Genomic DNA, 17,960 nt, shown 5'->3' on the forward strand with positions numbered 1-17,960 from the left:
GCAGCTGCCAGTCCCCGGCCAGCGGGAAGGTCTCGCTCTGGCAGACATGTGTGGATTCCCCCTTTCTTCCTCCCTCGCTCCCGCTGCTCCTGCACCTGCAGCGGGATCGGGACCGGGGTGTCCAGCGTGGGCTCCTGTCCCGGTGCCTTCCCCGGGGTCGGCAGGGCTGGCAGGGTGGGCAGGGCTGCTGGGGGTGCCCCTCTCCTGCACCCCGGGATCGGGGCAGGGAGGGCTCCCAGGGACCCGGCACTGCGGAGGGTGGGGCGGGTCCTGCCACCTGCACCGTGCCCTCGTTAATTGGTCTGAGCTAATTAGCTGGGAGCTGGCGGCTCAGGCCAGCACTGCTCGTGGGCTGGAGCTGCCTGCAGCCACTGTCCCCCAGGACGTGGCAGCGAGGGGATGGATGCACTTGGAATGGTAGTGACAGCACAAGGGGGGATGGCTTCCCACTGCCAGGGGGCAGGGTGAGATGGGATATTGGGAAGAAATTCTTCCCTGGGAGGGTGGGGAGGCCCTGGCACAGGTTGCCCAGAGAAGCTGTGGCTGCCCCTGGATCCCTGCAAGTGTCCAAGGCCAGGTTGGACGGGGCTTGGAGCAACCTGGGATAATGGAAGGTGTCCCTGCCCATGGCAAGGGGTGGCACTGGGTGAGTTTTAAAGTCCCTTCCTTTTCCTTTTGTTCAATCAAGCATCAGGAAGTGGAAGAATTCCCATTTCTTCTGCCCATGTAACTTTGAAGCTGCAAAAAAAAGTGATTTTTGTGACCTTTTTATGCCCTTCCTGTACTCTCCTCCATCTAGGTGGGAAACAGGGAACAACCAGCCCATTGCTGCAGGGAATAATTTAGTGAAAACCAATATGTGTGGGGTTTTATTTGTAATTGAAAACAAAGACTTTAGACATACTTAAGAGTGGTCTCGGGGATTTTTTTTTTTCCTATGTTTATTTAACAGCAAAAGATTTTGCATCTGAACAGCTTGCTTGGAGCATTGAGACTGGGGACAACTGGTCCATTAAAAAATAGCTGGAATTGTCTTAAGTGTGCCTTCATCGTGTCACACCCATCAGATCAGGGTTGTGGGGTCCCCTCCCCTCCCCAGCCTGAGCTGCACAGCCCCTAAGAGCAATTTTTCCTTATTTATTGGAGCGCCAAAGGATCCCAGTTACCAGGGGGATAAAATCTGTCCTCTGTGTGTGGGTGCGGGAGAGGGTGATTTGTGTTTGCCCGCGCTCAGACAGCAGGTCAGGTCAGGCAGCACAAGATGCCTGGGGAGGGCAGAGCGTTGTTTAAAGGCTGGTGGTGCTGAAAGGTGCAATAATCCGCCGGATTACTTTCCGGGGGAGCTGCAGGAAAATTTACTGCCTTGGAAAGGGATTATCACAGCGCCGCTGCCAGCCGATTCCTTCCCTTTCTTTTCCTAAGAGGAAGGAAGCTTTTCATTGAATTCCTGCTGCTCGAGCCCGCGAGCGCCGCTCCCCCCCCAACCACCACACTTCCCACAGCTTGGAAGGGGAGAAAATAATCAGGATGATGGCAGGTTTTATCCTTATCTCCCCTCTCAGGTGTGAGAGGGAAATTCCAGGCTGTGTTTGGGTCCTGCTGGTGTGAGGTCACAGGTGACCCTTCCCGGCTCCGAGCCTGGAGGTGCTGAGCTGTGGAGGGGGTCGGGAGGAAGGATAACCAGGAGAAGGGAGAGGGGTCCAGGAGTGTTTCTCCAAGCCCCAGCTGCAGGAACAGGCTTTGCACCGATGCCACAGGGGCCAAGAGGACTCCAGCCCCGAGCACCCCTTCCTGCGAGTGCCTGCATCCCCCATCCCAGGCAGAGCCGAGCTGTTCCCTGTCAGAGAACGGAGCTGGAGCAGCTTCCCAGGCTGGAATCCAGGGCCACTCCTGCACCGAGTTCACAAGTCCTTCAACAGTTCCACCCCCCCGGGGCCGGGGCTTGGCGGGGGGGCTGGTTTTGTTTGATTTCCTTCCCCTGGAAGGCAGGAGGGCGGGGGCCGGGGCAGCAAACCCCTTTAATTGTGTGCAATGAAGGCTGACAGTGCCGAGGCGCAGCCTTTAAAAGGGGTACTGAACCTTTAATTCCTGAATAAATCATCTCCAGTCTGTTGCTCCTTCATCTGCAAGCTGTTTGAGCGCGGCTACACAGGCACTGCTGGGAAGGGTCATTTGGAGATCAGAGCCCTCGATTGACCCGGGTCACAGGCAAGACACCTGCCACAGGCTGTCCCCTCGCCCCCAGGACAGGGAATCAAAGGGACACTGGGGAGCCAGCGAGAGAAGAGGATTTCTAATTGCTGCCATGCAGCCCTGCTTCATTCCAGGGGGATGGAGAGGCCGTGTGTGCCCACGGCATCCCTGCCCTTGCTGTGCACCAGCCCAGTCCAGCGTCCCACCAGAGCTGGGCACGTGCCAGCCCCTGCTTCCTGAAGGGCTTTTGGGGATTCAGTGCCCCACCATGCCTGGGCAGCCCCCATTTTCTGAAGGGTTTTTGGGGGTTCGTGGAGCTGTTCTGTTCCCCACCTGTTTCAAGCCAAGCAGTGGGTTCAGCTGGTTTGTTATTCAGCTGATGGTTATTCAGTCTGTGCTTGTTGCAAGGGAAATGATGCTCAACACAGGGGTGGGTTTGCTTCAGATCCCCCTTCAGCCACTGAGGCAGCACCATCCTGCTGTGGTTCCATCTCTCGGTGAGCTCCAGGGGTAGGAAATGTCCCCATGGACTGTGGGGTCCCTGTGCTCATTTCTGTAGCTGTGGGTGGTGACTCCATCAGGGAGCAAGAGTCCCAGGGTGCTCTTTATGGACCCCAGCAGGGAGCAGGAGTCCCAGGGCTTTGTGCCGTGGTCCAGGGTCACCCCTTTTGGCACAAGCACGGGGGGATCCAAGTGGTGCAGACTGTGAGGGATCCCCAGCAGTCAGTGGGGAGTTCAGCTGCTCAGATTTTTGGGGTGACCCCATATCAGCTCCACGTTGGAGAGGAGTGAGGAGGGACCCCATGTCTCAACCCCCATGGATGCTGAGGCCAAACAGCTGTAGCTCCAGAGCAGGGAAGGAGCTGTGTCCTTGTTAAGGCTGATTCCTGCTCTCCATAATGACTGGCTGTGATGTGCATTCACCAGAGCCTTTGGAACAACCATGCAAGGAAAAAACCTTCAGGGCTTGGAGCTGCCCCTAATTGCAGCCTCTGGCCATACACGTGGGCAGGATGGGGATGGAAATGCCGGGTGTGTGGGAGCTGGGGTTGGTGTGGGGACTGTGGGGTTGGGGGGGCACAGCCTTTTTTGTCCCTTCCTGCCAGGGAATTGGGATACACAGAAGTCTGGGGGACTCTGTAGGTGGGCAAAGCAGATGTGTTTTCCCCCATGGCCCCAGTCCTTGTGGGGGTTCATAACTGGGTGTTGGGTGACTGGTGAAAGCAGCCACTCCATTAGAAATGCAAATGTTGGCTCCAGCTTCTCCCCTTTCCTTCCCTCCTCATCTCCCAGATCTTGATGCTACATCAAAACCAAAACTCCCCAGCTCCTGGCCCTTCCCAGAGCCCCCAACACCCCCCACTGCTGCTCCCCTCCTGCCCTCCAGCCCAGCCGGGGAGGGAACCCCTCAGGAAGGGTTTGTGGGGGCTTGGACCCTGTGGGGCACAACCCTGGCAGGCAGCAGCACCCAGTCCATCGCGTTTTCCTCCTCCTCTGCACCTCTTTATCTGCCTGAATCCCAGCCCAGGGACCCTGTCCCCGTGGTCTGGTGGTGGGAGAGCTCTGGGGTCCTCTGGAGACCCCCCAGTCGTGGTCCTGGGCTATGGCTTAATGGGGACAGGGGCTTCTGGGGGGCAGGAGGAGGCTCTGGGGGCTGCCCCGGGATGCTCCAGCTGGGAGCAGGACCCGGCAAACCTCCTCGGTGTTTCATGTATCAAACTGTAATTAGGAGCAAAGGGCAGGGGGGTGCAAAGGAGCATTAATAAATTATCTTCCTTGTTGTTAATTGACGTGTCTCAGTCAGCCCGTGGTGGAGCCCAGGGCTTGGCTCCCCTTCCAGGCGCATCGCGGGCTTGTTACTGCCGTCATTAGCATATTCAGGTTTCCCTGCTTAAAGCCAATTAGCTCCCGGCCAGGCCTGATTGGGAAGCCGCGGCCTCATTTGCACATTTTTGAATTGGTGAAAGAATCAAAAAATAATGGAGGCGGCTCGGGGATGGGGAACGCTGGGGGGGCTCTGCGGGCTGGGGGGCACTGGCAGGACCCGCTGCCCCTTCGGAGGAGAGGGGGAATATCACAGTAATGAGGAGGAGAAAGGAACATGGGCTAATTTGCTCCCGGGCGGCTTGGTGAGTGCATCCTTCCCAGCTCAGCCTTCCCAGCTCAGCCCTCCCAGTACATTCTTCCCAGCTCAGCCCTCCCAGTGCATCCTTCCCAGGGCGTCCTTCCCAGTTCAGCCTTCCCAGCTCAGCCTTCCCAGCTCAGCCCTCCCAGTGCATCCTTCCCAGCTCAGCCTTCCCAGCTCAGCCTTCCCAGCTCAGCCTTCCCAGCTCAGCCTTCCCAGCTCAGCCTTCCCAGCTCAGCCCTCCAAGCTCTGCAGAGGTTCAACAGATGCCCCGGAGCATTCTCTGGGAAGAGAAGGTCATGGAGTGGCCCGGGATGGGGGTAAGCAAAGCTGCCCACACATAGCCCCGCTATTTTTGGGGAATGGGGGATCTGGGATGTCCCCCAGCAGCCGGGAGCAGGGATCTGGGGCTGGATCTGTCCCTCCTGACATCCGATCCCCCTCCCTGCTCTCTCACACCTTTCTTCCCAGCAAAGGTGCTGCTATTGGAGCTGCCTGGAAGGAAGAGGCCGATATCTCCGAGTTTCCATAACTGGTTCCAGTTTAACAACTTCATAGCTGCCGTGGGGCCACAAAGGCAGCCTTGTCCCTGGGGCTGAGATAAGCCTGGGGGTGATTCATATGCAGATCCGGGTGGTACCGGGTGTCTGCTGGGAGAGGATAAATCTGTCCCGAGCCTTGTCCCCCCTCTCCCGGTTCCAAACTGTTTTACATTTACACAAAAACGGTTCTGTCCCCCACAGAGCCTCTGTCACCCCGCCTGGGAGGGAGGGGGTCCTCTGGAAGCACGGGGTGTCTCCTGCCCGGGGGTTTTGTCCCCCACGTCGTCCCATGGCCCATCTTGGTGCCTTGAAAGAGTCACTTTCTTTGCCCTGCAGAAAGCTCTCAACCATGTCCCACCCGGGAGAAATCCTCTCCTTTCACTCCTTTTGTCTGGGCTTTTTGGTCAATGCTCATTTTTCTTAAAATAATAATAGAGAAGAGGGGGTTTTTGCCCCTTTATCTCTTTTTGGTGGTAATATAGAACCTGTAAGCCCTGAGCCCGCAGTACCCATCCCCCTGATGTGATGGCCCCCATCACCCCTGGGGTTGATCTGGGGTTTGGGGTTTCCCATCGTGCTCCCAGCACAGGCTGGACCTGTATCCCTGCTAAGGTTCTGCCTGGCCTTTCAGTGGGGATGAATTGTAGGCAGGGCCTGTCCTGCTCTCCTGGTTTTGGCTGGGATAGAGTTAATTTTCTTCATGAAGCTGCCCTGGGTGATAACTCAGGGATGCTTTGGGCTGCAGAGGTATTTATCAGTGAGGTTGAGCTCCTGAGGGTGCATCCCTTGGGCTCTCAGCTCTGTGCTGGGAGGAGTTCTCCTTCCTCTGCAACAAAATCGTCCCAGAGTTGAGGAATCACAAACCAATTAACTCTGGAAAGTTATGTCGGCCCAGTTTTTGAAGTCTGCTTTGATTCCCTGCCTGCCACGGCTGTTAATCAGTATTTAATGCATTTCTGCATTTTTATCATCATTTTATCTGCTGTAACTTCCTGCACGTTACCTCAGCAGAGGAAACATTTCACATGTTGAATATCTCCGTGTAGGAAATCCCATCTCTGATGCCTCTCAAATGCCAGTTGTTTTATTAATTAAAAATCACAAAAGGGTTGTATCCCTCCTCCTGGGCACAGTCTCCTCTTGAAATCCCAACTCCTTCCAAGGCTGCCTGGGGCTCCCCCACTGCAGTGTCACGTACCTGTAGGCACTGCCTGGTGTTCTCTTAAGGTCAATAAGAATTAACTGCAAATTTAATTAAAGTTTCCAATGTTTGCATTAAAGTGGGGCATAACAAAGCCCGCTCTGCTCTTTGCCAGTTTAAGCCAGATCTGGAGGGAGAGCGGGGTTATCAATAATTAACTGGGGTAATTTAGGGGAAAGTATTAGGGAGTTAATGATAATGTGAAATTGCGTAATTATCTCCCAAGTAGCTGGGGGTGACTGAGCTGCTCAGGAAGAGGAGGTGCTGCACAATTAAGTGCTTGGAGGCCGCTGTTCCCGACAGGATCCTGGGATGTTGGGACCCAGCTGTCCCTGCTGGGGGGCAGTTTGGGGGGTGAAGGTCTCTGCACCCCAGCACAGGGGCCGCAGCTCTGGGGGTGCCTGTGCAAACAGAGCTGCCCTGATGTGGGTTTTTATTAAATATTCTCTGTTAATTACATGGTGATTAAGCCTTGGATGGTGTGGTTAATTAAAGTAGGTGCAGCTCCCGGGAGCTGAGGAGCCCTGGGTCAGCAGGATGGGAGCAGGGAAGGTGCTGGTACTGCTGGGTGTGGGTGAGTGGGATCCTGGGGGGCTCTGGGGGTCCCTCTGCCCCACAGGCCCCTTAGGGATGGCCTTGGCACTGTGGGATCAGCTTGACCCTTGTCCCTCTGCAAGAAGGAAGAGGGGGGTAAGAGAGGTTTTCCAGCTGTGGCTGCCCCATCCCTGGAAGGGTTCAAGGCCAGGTTGGACGGGGCTTGGAGCAACCTGGGCTAGTGGAAGGTGGAGGGTTTGGAGCACAGGCTGAGGAAAGTGCTGCTGTGGCTTAGTGTGGACTCTCCAGGATATCCCATCACGTCATCCCAAGTGTTTGCTGCTGATAATAAACATTTTATTGCCCACTGAGGAGAGGGACTGGTTTAGGTCTTAAGCCCATGTTTGCTGAGAGGATTTGGGGTGGGTGAGCAGGAGGAAGGAGCTGTTGTGCTGTGCAGAAATCCCAGTGGCCTCCAGGGAAGCGCTGCAGAGATGCCTCAGCAAGTTACCCGGAGAAGCTGCAGGAAGCAGCTTGGAAAACCCTGTGGCACTTTCTGAATGTGACTGAGGATGCTTGGCTGGCAGGGGAGCCAGGCAGCAGGGAGGAGGTGTGCTCCCGGTGGGTCCAGGGCTGTGCCGTTGGGTTTTCCTTGGTTATGGGCACAGCAGGGAGGGGACAGGTGTGGGTGTGAGGGTCTGATCCTGGTTTGGGAGGATGCTTCCCAGCAGGAACTCTGTCAGTCAGCCTCTCTGGTAAGTGCTGCTATTTGGGGTGATGGGGAAAAGATGCTGGAAAGGATGGGGACCCGTGGCTGCCCCAGGATTTAGGGACCTCTGGAAGGGCATCCCACTGGTGCCAATGGAGTGCTGCCAGGAGAGGACACCGGGAACAAGAAATGGCTCTAAAAACTGGCACTGTGCAAAAATTTACAAAATAAAAGGAGGGGGAAAGCCACAAGTGGCTTTTGCCTCTTGTCTGGGGGAGGGAGCTGTGCGGGGCCCAGCATCACTCACAAGTGCTTTTAATCAAGTGTTCTTTCCTGAGTCCAGGGGAAAAAATCCCAGAAACCTCAAGCTTTTCCCATTACATAAGGAACAGATGCTGCTGGGCAGAGCCCTGACTTCCCCCCAGCACAGCCTTGGCTGCAGCGTGGCCTGTCCCTGTCCCCAACTGCTGTGGGAACCCAGCTCCCTGCTGGGCACAACCCTCCGAGCAGTGGGATGGGGATCCCAGGGAAGCTGTGGCTGCCCCATCCCTGCAAGTGTCCAAGGCCAGGTTGGACGGGGCTTGGAGCAACCTGGGCTAGTGGAAGGTGTCCCTGCCCATGGCAGGGGGTGGCACTGGATGGTCTTTAAGGTCCCTCCCCAACGCATTCCAGAATTCTGTGATTTTTCTTGGAAGTGGAAGAGGGGGATGTGAAGAGCTCTGGGGCAGGTGCCTGTGCTGGTGGCAGGGAGGACCCGTTCTGTCACACAGGGTGACATGGCTGGGTAATTTCTCTGGTAATTAATGCCTCATTAAAGTGCACGAGGGAACAATCAGGGCAGTGAATTTCCCCCAGCACAATGGCTGGGCCCTCCGAGATTTCCTGCCTCTCTTTTTAGAAGGAAACTGTATTTTTCTGGCCTTAACTGCTCGCTGGCTGGGGGCAGAGGAGGAGGGAGCCCTGGGGGCATCTCCATCCCCAGCTACTGCTTGGGCATCACCCCTGTGATGGGATTTTGTTCTTTCCAGTCCCAGGTGGTGGGTCAGCATCTCCAGGACATGAAATTTGCCTGGAGGCTGGGGAGGAAAACCGGTCCCACCCCAAAACGTGTGTAGCGGGTCCTGGAGTGTCCTGGGAAGGGATTTTTGGATTGGGAAGGGGGTTGTGGGGAGCCTCCAAGGGGGACCAACAGCCTGGATGTGCTGCTGGTGGGGCAGAGTGACAGGGAATCCCTTCCCAGGGACAGACTCTGGAGGGGACAAAGGGGACACTGAGACGGGGTGAGCAGAATGGAGAGACCAGGACATGGGGACTCCTGGGAAGGAGTTTGAAGATGAGGAGGTGACCAGCAGGGTGTGACAAGGTGGTGTCCCTGGCTGGCAGGACAGAGGAAGGAGAGAAGGGGTTGTTGTTGGGAGGCCCCTGAGCATTTCTGGGCAGGTTTTGGGGCTTGTTCCTGCTCATCGTGGCATCAGGTTGGAGCAGCTGTGCTTTGAGCCCTGACTGTGCCCCTCTGTCTCCCCAGGAGCCTGATGCCAAGGACTCTGGAGGGGCAGATCACCATGGAGAAGACCCCCAGCTACTTTGTCACCAAGGAGGCCCCTCGGCGCATCTACAACATGTCCCGGGACACGAAGCTGATCGTGGTGGTTCGGAACCCGGTCACCAGGGCCATCTCGGACTACACACAGACCCTCTCCAAAAACCCCTCCATCCCCTCCTTCCAGGCCCTGGCCTTCAAAAACACCAGCACGGGACTGATTGACACGAGCTGGAGTGCGGTGAGGATCGGGATCTACGCCAAGCACCTGGACAACTGGCTGCAGTACTTCCCCCTCTCCAAATTCCTCTTCGTCAGTGGGGAGAGGCTCGTCAGCGACCCGGCGGGGGAGATGGGCCGTGTCCAGGACTTCCTGGGCCTGCAGAGGGTGGTGACGGACAAACATTTCTACTTCAATGAGACCAAGGGCTTCCCCTGCCTGAAGAAGCCCGAGGGCAGCAAACCCCGCTGCCTGGGCAAGTCCAAGGGGCGGCCCCACCCCAGGATCGACCCGCAGGTGGTGCAGCGCCTGCGCGAGTTCTACAGACCCTTCAACATGAAGTTCTACCAGATGACAGGGCAGGACTTTGGGTGGGACTGAGCCACCCCCGGGGCACTCCACCACGCTGGGATCTGCTCTGCTCAGCACTGTTTGGAGCCAGGACTGCAATCCAGGGATGCTCCGGGCTGCCGGGGTCCAGGGATGCTCATGGTCATTGTGGTCCAGGGATGCTCGTGGTCACTGTGGTCCAGGGATGCTCGTGGCTGCCACAATCCAGGAATGCTCATGGTCGTTGCCCAGGGATGCTCGTGGTCATCGTGGTCCAGGGATGCTTGTGGCCGCCCCACCAGCAACCTCCTCCCTTCGTTCTAATTTATATCGGACCTTTTCTGGCAAGAAATGGACTTTTCTGGAGTAGAGAGAAATATTTAAGAAATAAAACCACAGATGGCCCCTCTCCCCACCCTGACCAGATTAAATATTCTTCCATATAAGTCTTGCTGATCTGTATTGACCGGGACTGTTCCGGGTGGCGAGGGGGACGTGTGGGTGTGTGGATGGGGCTCTGTGTGTGTGGGGGGAGTGGATGGTGGATCCACCATCCATAATAAAACCTTTGGAAACCAGCTGGACTCTGGGGCGGGCGACCAGTGGGTTTTTGCTAAACCAAATTCCAGTGCTGACACGGGCACTGAGGGCCCAGGGGTGGTGGGTGAGGCCCCCTTGAGCAGCAGCCCCTGAGCACGGGAGGTGTTTTGCAGGTGGAATATGGTCTGTAGGAACTGCCTAGTTAAGAAAACAATTAACAGCAGTAGTTTTGAATAAATGCCTGGTCTGGGTTAGGGAGAGGGAGTTGTGTCTCACTCCTTTCCTATGTCCCTTGAGTAACCCAGCTGAGAGAGCAGAGCATTTCTGACCCTTAGGATGAAAATTCCTGCTTCCCCCTAATTCCCAAGCAGAGCAGACAAAATCCCCAAACTCTGCCCTGTCAGCTCAATAATCTCAATAGATTTCTAAATCTGCAGCCATCGAGGGTCATCACAGGAGGCTGCAGAAATTAGTTGAATCTGTACTAACTAGTTTTCCCTTAATTAAAGATGGGGAAAACATTTAATTAACCTCTAATATCTTATTAGTGACTTGTATTTGTCTCTTTAATGAGCTAATTATGTGTTTTGAAGGGCCCTCAGGCCCTGCATTGTTTGCAAATACGCTTTGGCTGTGGCTCCTTCCATTGTGCAGCATCCCAAAGCTGCCCATCCTGCCAAGGTGCCTCCCCTCCTCGCTGCTGCTGCCCGGGGTGATGGAGGCAGCAGGTCCCACTTCTCCTGGGATGCACAACCACCCCCAGCCCCTTTCTTCCCACCTCCAGGGTGGAGTTACACCCACACATAGTGCTCTGTTCCTCACAGCTCCCATTTCCCAGCTGGCACCTCCGTTGTGCCCGTGGAGGTGACGGTATTTTCTGTCCCAATGCTCCGGGCTGGAGCTGAGGTTGAACATGTTCCTGTTCAGCCCCAGGAGGAGTGACACGTGCAGGGATGGGCTTAATGGAATGTCAGAGTTAAATGCAAACAGTGGCCTGTTTGTGGGGAACGGGGCATGGTGGTGACAATCCCTAAAGGTGTCAGGGGCACCAGGGACCAACACAGATGCCACCAGTGTTGTGCCAGAGCCTGGGGGGGCTTTATGACCGGTGTAAACTGGGATATCGTCGGAGAGCAGCGGGAAGAGATGAAGCCAGGACTGTTTTTGTGCTGGTTGAAGGCCCAGAGCCCTCTGAGCGATGCTGGGGTGGGCTCAGCACCCGTGGCCAGCGCAGGGACCCCTGGCCGTGTCCCCCCAGGACGGCGGTGGCCCGGCCCCCGCCCCGCCGGGGGTGGGATGTCGGAGCGGCTGGAGCCCCTTGTCAGCCGCGCTGGCAGCTCCCCGTGATGGACTGCGCTCTGCTTGTTTAGGTTTTGTTTCCAGCCACGACATTCGACCAAATTATTCTCCGCCAAGGGCTTTAAAGTTTCCCAAGTGCCTGTGAAAGCCTGGAAACGCTGATAGTGATCCTATTTCTCAGCTCAGTGACTGCATTGAGCCCCAGCCATATTGATATGCAAAACGTTAAGGGTCCCGGCTCGAAAGATGGTTTCTGTCTGCCCTGTGAAAGGGAGCCATACTTTTTTAAAGCCCGGCCCTTTCTAAAGCCGCACAATACCATATAGACTATGCCATTTAAAGCATCTGAAGCGACCCAAAATGTATTGAAAGCTTGCTTTGCAGACTCATTAAGACTACTCAATAGGTTCTGGCAAATACCGTGCCAGGGCTGACCGCACGGATTAAGACTTTTGAAGTGTTACACAAACCCCCTGCTTAAACTAATTGCTGCCCCGCAGCTCTTGAGGTCAAGTATTTTTATTCATTGCCTCCGAGAGGAGCCACTTATGGGTCTGTCCAGGTGAAGTCTGCACTTCATTAGATCAAGACAATAAAAGCAGCTTTGGCAGGAAGAGGATGAAATCTGGCTCCAAAGAGCCAAGCACAGGCTTGTGTCCCCCTCAGGCTTGTGTCCACCTCAGTTTTAGGGTGTTTCTGTTGCTTTCAAGAGCTCCAGCAGAGCACTGTGTGTCCGAAGTGGTTCAGTGCAGGCTGGTCACAGCACCCATGTCCCACTCATGCTGTGCTTGGTGTGGGTCCACCCAGTGTCACGGGGGTTTCAAGGAGTCAGTGTTCTCCACTGGGATGCTTCATTCCCCAGGGTCACAGAATTCTGGAATGGTTTGGGTCAGAAGGGAACTTAAAGGTCATCCCATTCAACCTCCTGGATCTTCCTGCTCTAAACCTCTGGAAATAAAGTTGTAACAAGGTGATGCTGAGCTGTGCTGTTTCCTGGGGCAGAAGAGAGTCTGGGCAGTGATGTCCCCACATCTGCTTGCTCAGGGGTTGATGGCAAGACCCCCTGTGCTCATGGAGCTGGAAAAATGCCTCTGGAGCACCAGGTTAAATGGGGGAAATGTCAGAGCAAGAGGGTGATGGAGATCCAGCTTTGCAGCCAAGTATGAAATGAAGCTTTCATCCCCGTCTCAGTTAATCAAAGTTTCCATTTCTAACCCCATTTTTGTTTTGAAAATCCAGCTATCCAAAGCGTTGTGGTTCCTGTGCTCTGGGCCTCCCCCTCTGTTCCAACTGCTCCATAAGCCAGGAAGAGCAGGGCTGAAAGAGCTTTCCAAAATTTTTATTTACTCCTTTTTCTTTCATACCGAATTTAGGAGGACAGAAGGGAAAGAACAAAAATAGGCAGGAAAAAAAAAAAACTCCACAAGGAAGAAGTTAAAACTTCCCTGCTTTTGCGTGGGTCTGGAGATGAGGAGCAGCAGGGCTGATTTGTAATTACACATTTCATCTTGATGTGCTCTGGGAATGTTTATAACCTGCAACAGGGAAAGCCATGCTCTTCCCTCAAAGTGCCCATCTGTCCCCATTCCCTGCTCCCTGCATGGCTGCATCCATCCCACCCCACAGTCCCCAGGTGAGGCTCGTGCTGCCGGGGCCATGGGGCACCTGGGGGCTATAAAAGCTGGGAGGGAGGTAAGCCCTGAGGGGATTGTGAAGCTCTGGAGGATGCAGAGGTTGTCCTGGCCCAGGGAGCAGGAGCTGGCACTGTCTGGTAAGGGGGGGCATTGCCAGGGGTGTGGGGCATCCTTCTTGCTGTTTTTGGGGGCTGCAGGGCCAGTGTGGTGTTTGGGATGGAGCAGTGTGGTTGTGCTCAGCCGTCATGAGAGAATGCCAAATTTTTTCTTTGATTAGAAACAGTAATATGTTGCCTTGTTTAACTAATTTATATCATTAGGAAGAATAAATTGATACCTTCTGGCCACACTCCCCTGGCAGGAGATGAGCCCCAGGCCCTAATCTTGTAGCCCCCATTGGTGTGGGGTAGAGGGAGATGTGTGGGATGGGGTAGTGCTGCTGCTGCTCCTTTTCCAGGGGCCATGGACACACGGAGCAGGCAGGAGGAGGGAGGTGGCTGGAGCCTTTGGGGCTGGTGAATGGTGGGGCACTGAAGGATACCACGGCTCATTACATGAGGGACAGTGTTAGAGGGGAGAAATAGTGCTGGAGGGGCTGATCCAGCCTCATTTCTCCCAGTTTCCCGTGGCTGGTGAGTGCTGGTGCAGATGATTAAACTGATGCTCCCATTGCCAGGCTGGCACAGCCATGCCAGCTCTGCCCCACCACTGCCATCCATGCAGGCAGCTACTGCTCCAGCTATGCCTGAAGGGCAACAGGGAGGGAGTTTTCCCGTTTTTTCCCCTTTTGCTGTGAGTTCAAACTTCCATGTGACGGCAGGGGCTGATTGCTGGAGGACACCCCCCAGCACGCTGCCAGCGGGAAAGAAAGTGCGAGGGATGGAGGGCAGGAAACTGGGAAAGGCTTCTGGTGGGGATGGGAAAGGGGCTTGTGCAACAGCCAGCCTTTAATTAAGGGTCTTTAAAGAGCTTTCCCAGCTGGTTAACATTGCCTTGCCATATTGGAGTGGTTTAGAAGCAATGTTCCTCGGGAATGACTCCCTTCCTGCCAGCCCTGTGTGCGGGTGACGGGTTCCCCACCCCTCCTGGAAAACAGGGCAGAGAAAAATGGGGTGGAGGGCACAGGGAGCCCTCTGCCCTCACAGGGAAAAGGCTCCTTTCTCTGGCCTGGTTGTGACACCCAAATGTCTTTAAAGCAGCACCCAGAGCAGCTGGTGGGGGAAATGCACTGGTGGCATCACTGGGTGCTGGAGGGGACAGTGTGGTCTCACACCCGAATGCTGGATTGGGAGTGCCTGCTCCAGCCCTGGAGGGATACTGGGGCCTGGAACCAGCCCTGGGGCTGTGGCTGGGTCATGGGGAGGTCTGGAGACAAATACAGGAGGTGGAAGCTCCCAAAGTACAGGAGTTCCTGCCTGGCAGCTGTGGGACCCTGGGGCAGAGGTGATGGAGGTGCCGTGGGGCACCCAGGTATCCATTGGAGCTGATGGACCTGCCCCGTTTCTCCTACTGCAATAAACCTGCAGGAATGAGCTCCAGAGTGGCAGCATTTCCCACCTGCCAGCTGGGGACAGACTCTGCTGTGCACATAAACCTGCACAGAGCTGTTTATGCTGAAACTACTTGTCCCATCTTTTTAAGCTTTATCTGCTCACCCCAAATCCTCCTGGAACCTTTTCTTCCTCCATCCCACGCAGCACTGTCAGAATTGTCCTGTACAAAATCCCCCTTGGAGGTAAGAGCAGAGCTGCCCATGGCTGTGGGAGTGGGATGGGAGCTGTGGGGTCCTGTCTCTGTTTCACCAGGGGATTTATTGATGCTTGAGACCTCCTGACGAGCTTCATTTGCACAAGAGAAGGTGATGCAAACCTGGCTGAGAGTGTTTTGCTCCAAGGGAAAAATCCCTCTTTCCCAGAAAAACATCCCCTGACCAGCAGAGCAGATATCAGTGCAGTCTGCTCTCCTGGTCCCTTCAGAGTTGGGGCTGAGTGATGCACCACTGAGCACCATCCTCCTCTTCCTCTGTGTGCCCCGGCCTCGCCACAGTGCTCCCAGCTTGAGGCTCCTCACTGTCAGCTCCAGTGACATGGTTGGTGCTGGGGCTCCCTCTGCTCCTACAGTGCTCTTTTATCTCTGGAAAAAATCATAATAAAAGCCAAAAGGCAACTTTAATAGTGGAATATTAGAAAGGGTTGGGAGAGGAGCACTGGGAGAGAAAGGTTCCTGCCTGTGGCCATGGCACAGCTGGGGGCCCAAGCACAGATCCACAGCTGCCACTCAGGGCCAAATTCAGGGAAAAAAAACCCCCTAAACTCTATGTTTTCTGGGCTTGGCTGAAGGGTGCTGATGTGCTCAGGCAGGGGAGGACAGGCTCACCCCAAGGCTGGCACAGCAGAGATTCCTGTTACCTTTAGGACAGGCAATTAAACCTGTCTGAGTAATAACCTGGGGTTAATTAGACCTGTCTGAGTACAGCCCAGTGGTGAACCTGCCTGTGCAGGATGGGATCCTGGTGCAGCCTGCCCAGGGACCAGCACCCTTTGGCGTGTGGGATGGGGCACAACCAGGCACAAAATGCTGAAGGCACAGGCTGAAGCGCTGCCTGGAACCGGCAGAAAACGTTCCAAGTCCGGAGAGGCTTCGCAATAATTTCCACATTCCGTAGTTTTTCTCAAGAGGGGAAGAGAGGCAAGCCTGGAATAATTACCCATACAAGCAGTCATTGAAATGTTCTTTGCTGTGAGTACTGATCACTTACTGTATTTAACAAGACAATTTTGGCTCTCAGAGCATAAAAGCAAGCAATGATTAAAGCTCTTGTTTTCAGGGTCCATGAGCCAAAACACAAAAGTCTGTTGCTAGATCCAAGTCTGGACTTGGCAACCAGCTCCTACATGGGGAGCGAGCCAAGGTGAAGTGGCTGCGCTCGGTGTCTGTGGGGTTTGGGGTGCTTTGGAGCACGGGGGGTGCTGATGCCCCCACTCTGCTCGTCCCAGGTGCATGGGGGCATCTCCAGCAGTGGCAACTTGTTCCTCCAGCCCTGGAAGTGAGTTGGGGTGTTCTGCAGGAGGTGGAAGGTGTGGCAGCTCCTTGGGGCTGGGAAAGGTTCCTTGGTGGTGGGAAGGAGCAGGTGCTGAGCTGGAGGACAGCGTGGGAGATGGGGTGTCTGCTGCCTTCTCCCCTTGTGCCTGTGGAGCGAGAAGGGGGGACCCTGGGAAGGCAAAAGGCCTCAGTGTGTGCAGGCAGTGGTGCAAATCTGGGGCTTGGTTGGAGGCAGAGCTATCTGGCACCTTCTGCTGCCTGGATTTGGGGATCCCAGGTTGGGAATTCTGGGTTTCCAGGGTGTCTGACTCTAAATTGAAGGAGCTGTTCCCTGGTGAGAGGCCATTGGGATATCATGATTGCCCAAGGGTAAAACTGAGCAGGGCTGCTGAAAGCACCCTTTGTGCTTGGCTGGCACCACCCTGCTTGGAAACCCTGCCCTGAGCTGATCTGGGCTCAGCAGGGCTGTGGCTGAGCTGGGCTCAGTAGGGCTAGGGCTCCCGGTATCACTGAGGGTGTTACAGCAGCACTCCCATCACTGCTGTTGTGTCTCAGTGGGTGCCCCTGATTGCAGAGCTTCTCCCAGACTGGTTTCATGGCAGAGATGTTTGATGCGAGGTTATCCTCTCTGGGAAGTGGTATTTTGGCAGCAAAGCTAAGAGTGTGAGTTCTCCTTGGGACAGTCCTATAGGTACCATGTGGTGCTGAGGTCTCTCCTGAAACCAGGCACAGCATCCTGCAGGGATGGGCAGCCCTGGGAACCCCAGAGGAGGGTCTGTGTTTTACTCTGAGGCTCCTCAGGCTGCCGTGTCAGTGGTGCAGTCTCTTGGTGTGCGTGTCCCATGGTGGAGTCAGACTGTTGATGTCCCACCCTGGCTCTGCCCTGGGCTGCTGGGAGAGCTGTGTTGGTGGGATGAGCTCTGCCTGCCATGGACAGGCAGCTCCTGCAATGCTGGTGGCAGAGGGCACAGATTTGAGCAGAGATTGGCTTCTTGCTGACATAAATCAACGTTGTTTGGTTCAGCACAGCTGTGTGGTTGAGATCAGGTCAAGATCTGCTTCAGATCTTCCTACTCTGCTTGTTAAGCTCCCGTCCTTGAGGACAGTGTGGGTTCACCCTGAGCAAAGATAAATGAGTCCCAGTGTAGCAACACTAAATCTATCCAGCCTTGTGCTTGGCTTTCCCAGGTCTCTATTTGCTGCAGGACAAGGAGGGCTTCCAGGGAAATACCAGTTCTGTATGGAGAGCATCATGTAGAGCCCCCTGTGTCCTTTTCCCTGGAAAAAATGCAAGAATTCAGGCATTCCACAGACATTACCGATGCTAATGGAGAAACTGCTTAGATAGGGCTGTTAATATTGCTGCCACCTCCTCAGCCATGGTCAAATCAAAACAGAAAAGGTCCCTGCAGAAAGCTTTTGTTCCAAGCAGTGGCTCTTTGGCTGTCCTGGAGTGTGGTGCTGTGGGGATCTGGTTCCCAGTGTGGCTGTGTCTCTTGAGTGCCTCTGCTCCAGCTTGGATGCAGTCGAGCAGTTGCTTTTTGGTGGTCACTGCCCTTCAGGCATGAACTGGGAGCATCCCAAGGTGGGCACAGGGCTGCAAACCATGTCCCTGCAGCACTGGCCATCCTGGCTGGGAATCTTGTGCCAGCTCAGGGCACAGCTGCCACCAGGACCCACTGGGGAGCTGTACTGGCTCTCTTGGCTTCATTTCAGATGGAAAAGAGCATTTCAGGAGCGACTCTGTCAGCCCTGGGGGGCCCTGGCAGATGGGCAGCCTTCGTCCAGGTCCCCTGCTCTCTCGGGTGAGTTGTGCTTGCTGGAATTATTTACTGCACTGATCGATAAGCACCATGGGCAGGGGGCTGTATTTCATGAACACACCACCACACACGTGCCTACTGCTGTATTTCAAAAGCATAAATAACCCTGGGACACGAGCAGAAATTAAAACCAAACAGATGTAAATTTACACCCAGGATTTTTCAACTCGGGGAGGAAGCAAACAAGGCTCCTGGGCTGTGCCCCTCGCTGAATCGAGCCCTGCCCCT

General features: G+C 55.2%; 1 protein-coding gene across 1 annotated transcript in view; it reads left to right on the plus strand.

Moving 5' to 3' along the window:
* HS3ST6 (heparan sulfate-glucosamine 3-sulfotransferase 6) overlaps positions 1-9,904 on the plus strand; it is a 30,973-nt gene extending 21,069 nt beyond the window's left edge. Inside the window, exon 2 of the mRNA XM_027736160.2 lies at positions 8,830-9,904. Coding sequence (XP_027591961.1) covers positions 8,830-9,445 — 616 coding nt within the window. The 3' untranslated portion in view covers positions 9,446-9,904. The remainder of the gene's footprint in view (positions 1-8,829) is intronic.
* The last annotated feature ends 8,056 nt before the right edge of the window (positions 9,905-17,960 follow it).

Source organism: Pipra filicauda, unplaced genomic scaffold, assembly GCF_003945595.2.
Source record: "Pipra filicauda isolate LSUMZ 115617 unplaced genomic scaffold, ASM394559v2 scaffold266_size1643727_pilon, whole genome shotgun sequence".
NCBI lineage: Eukaryota > Metazoa > Chordata > Aves > Passeriformes > Pipridae > Pipra > Pipra filicauda.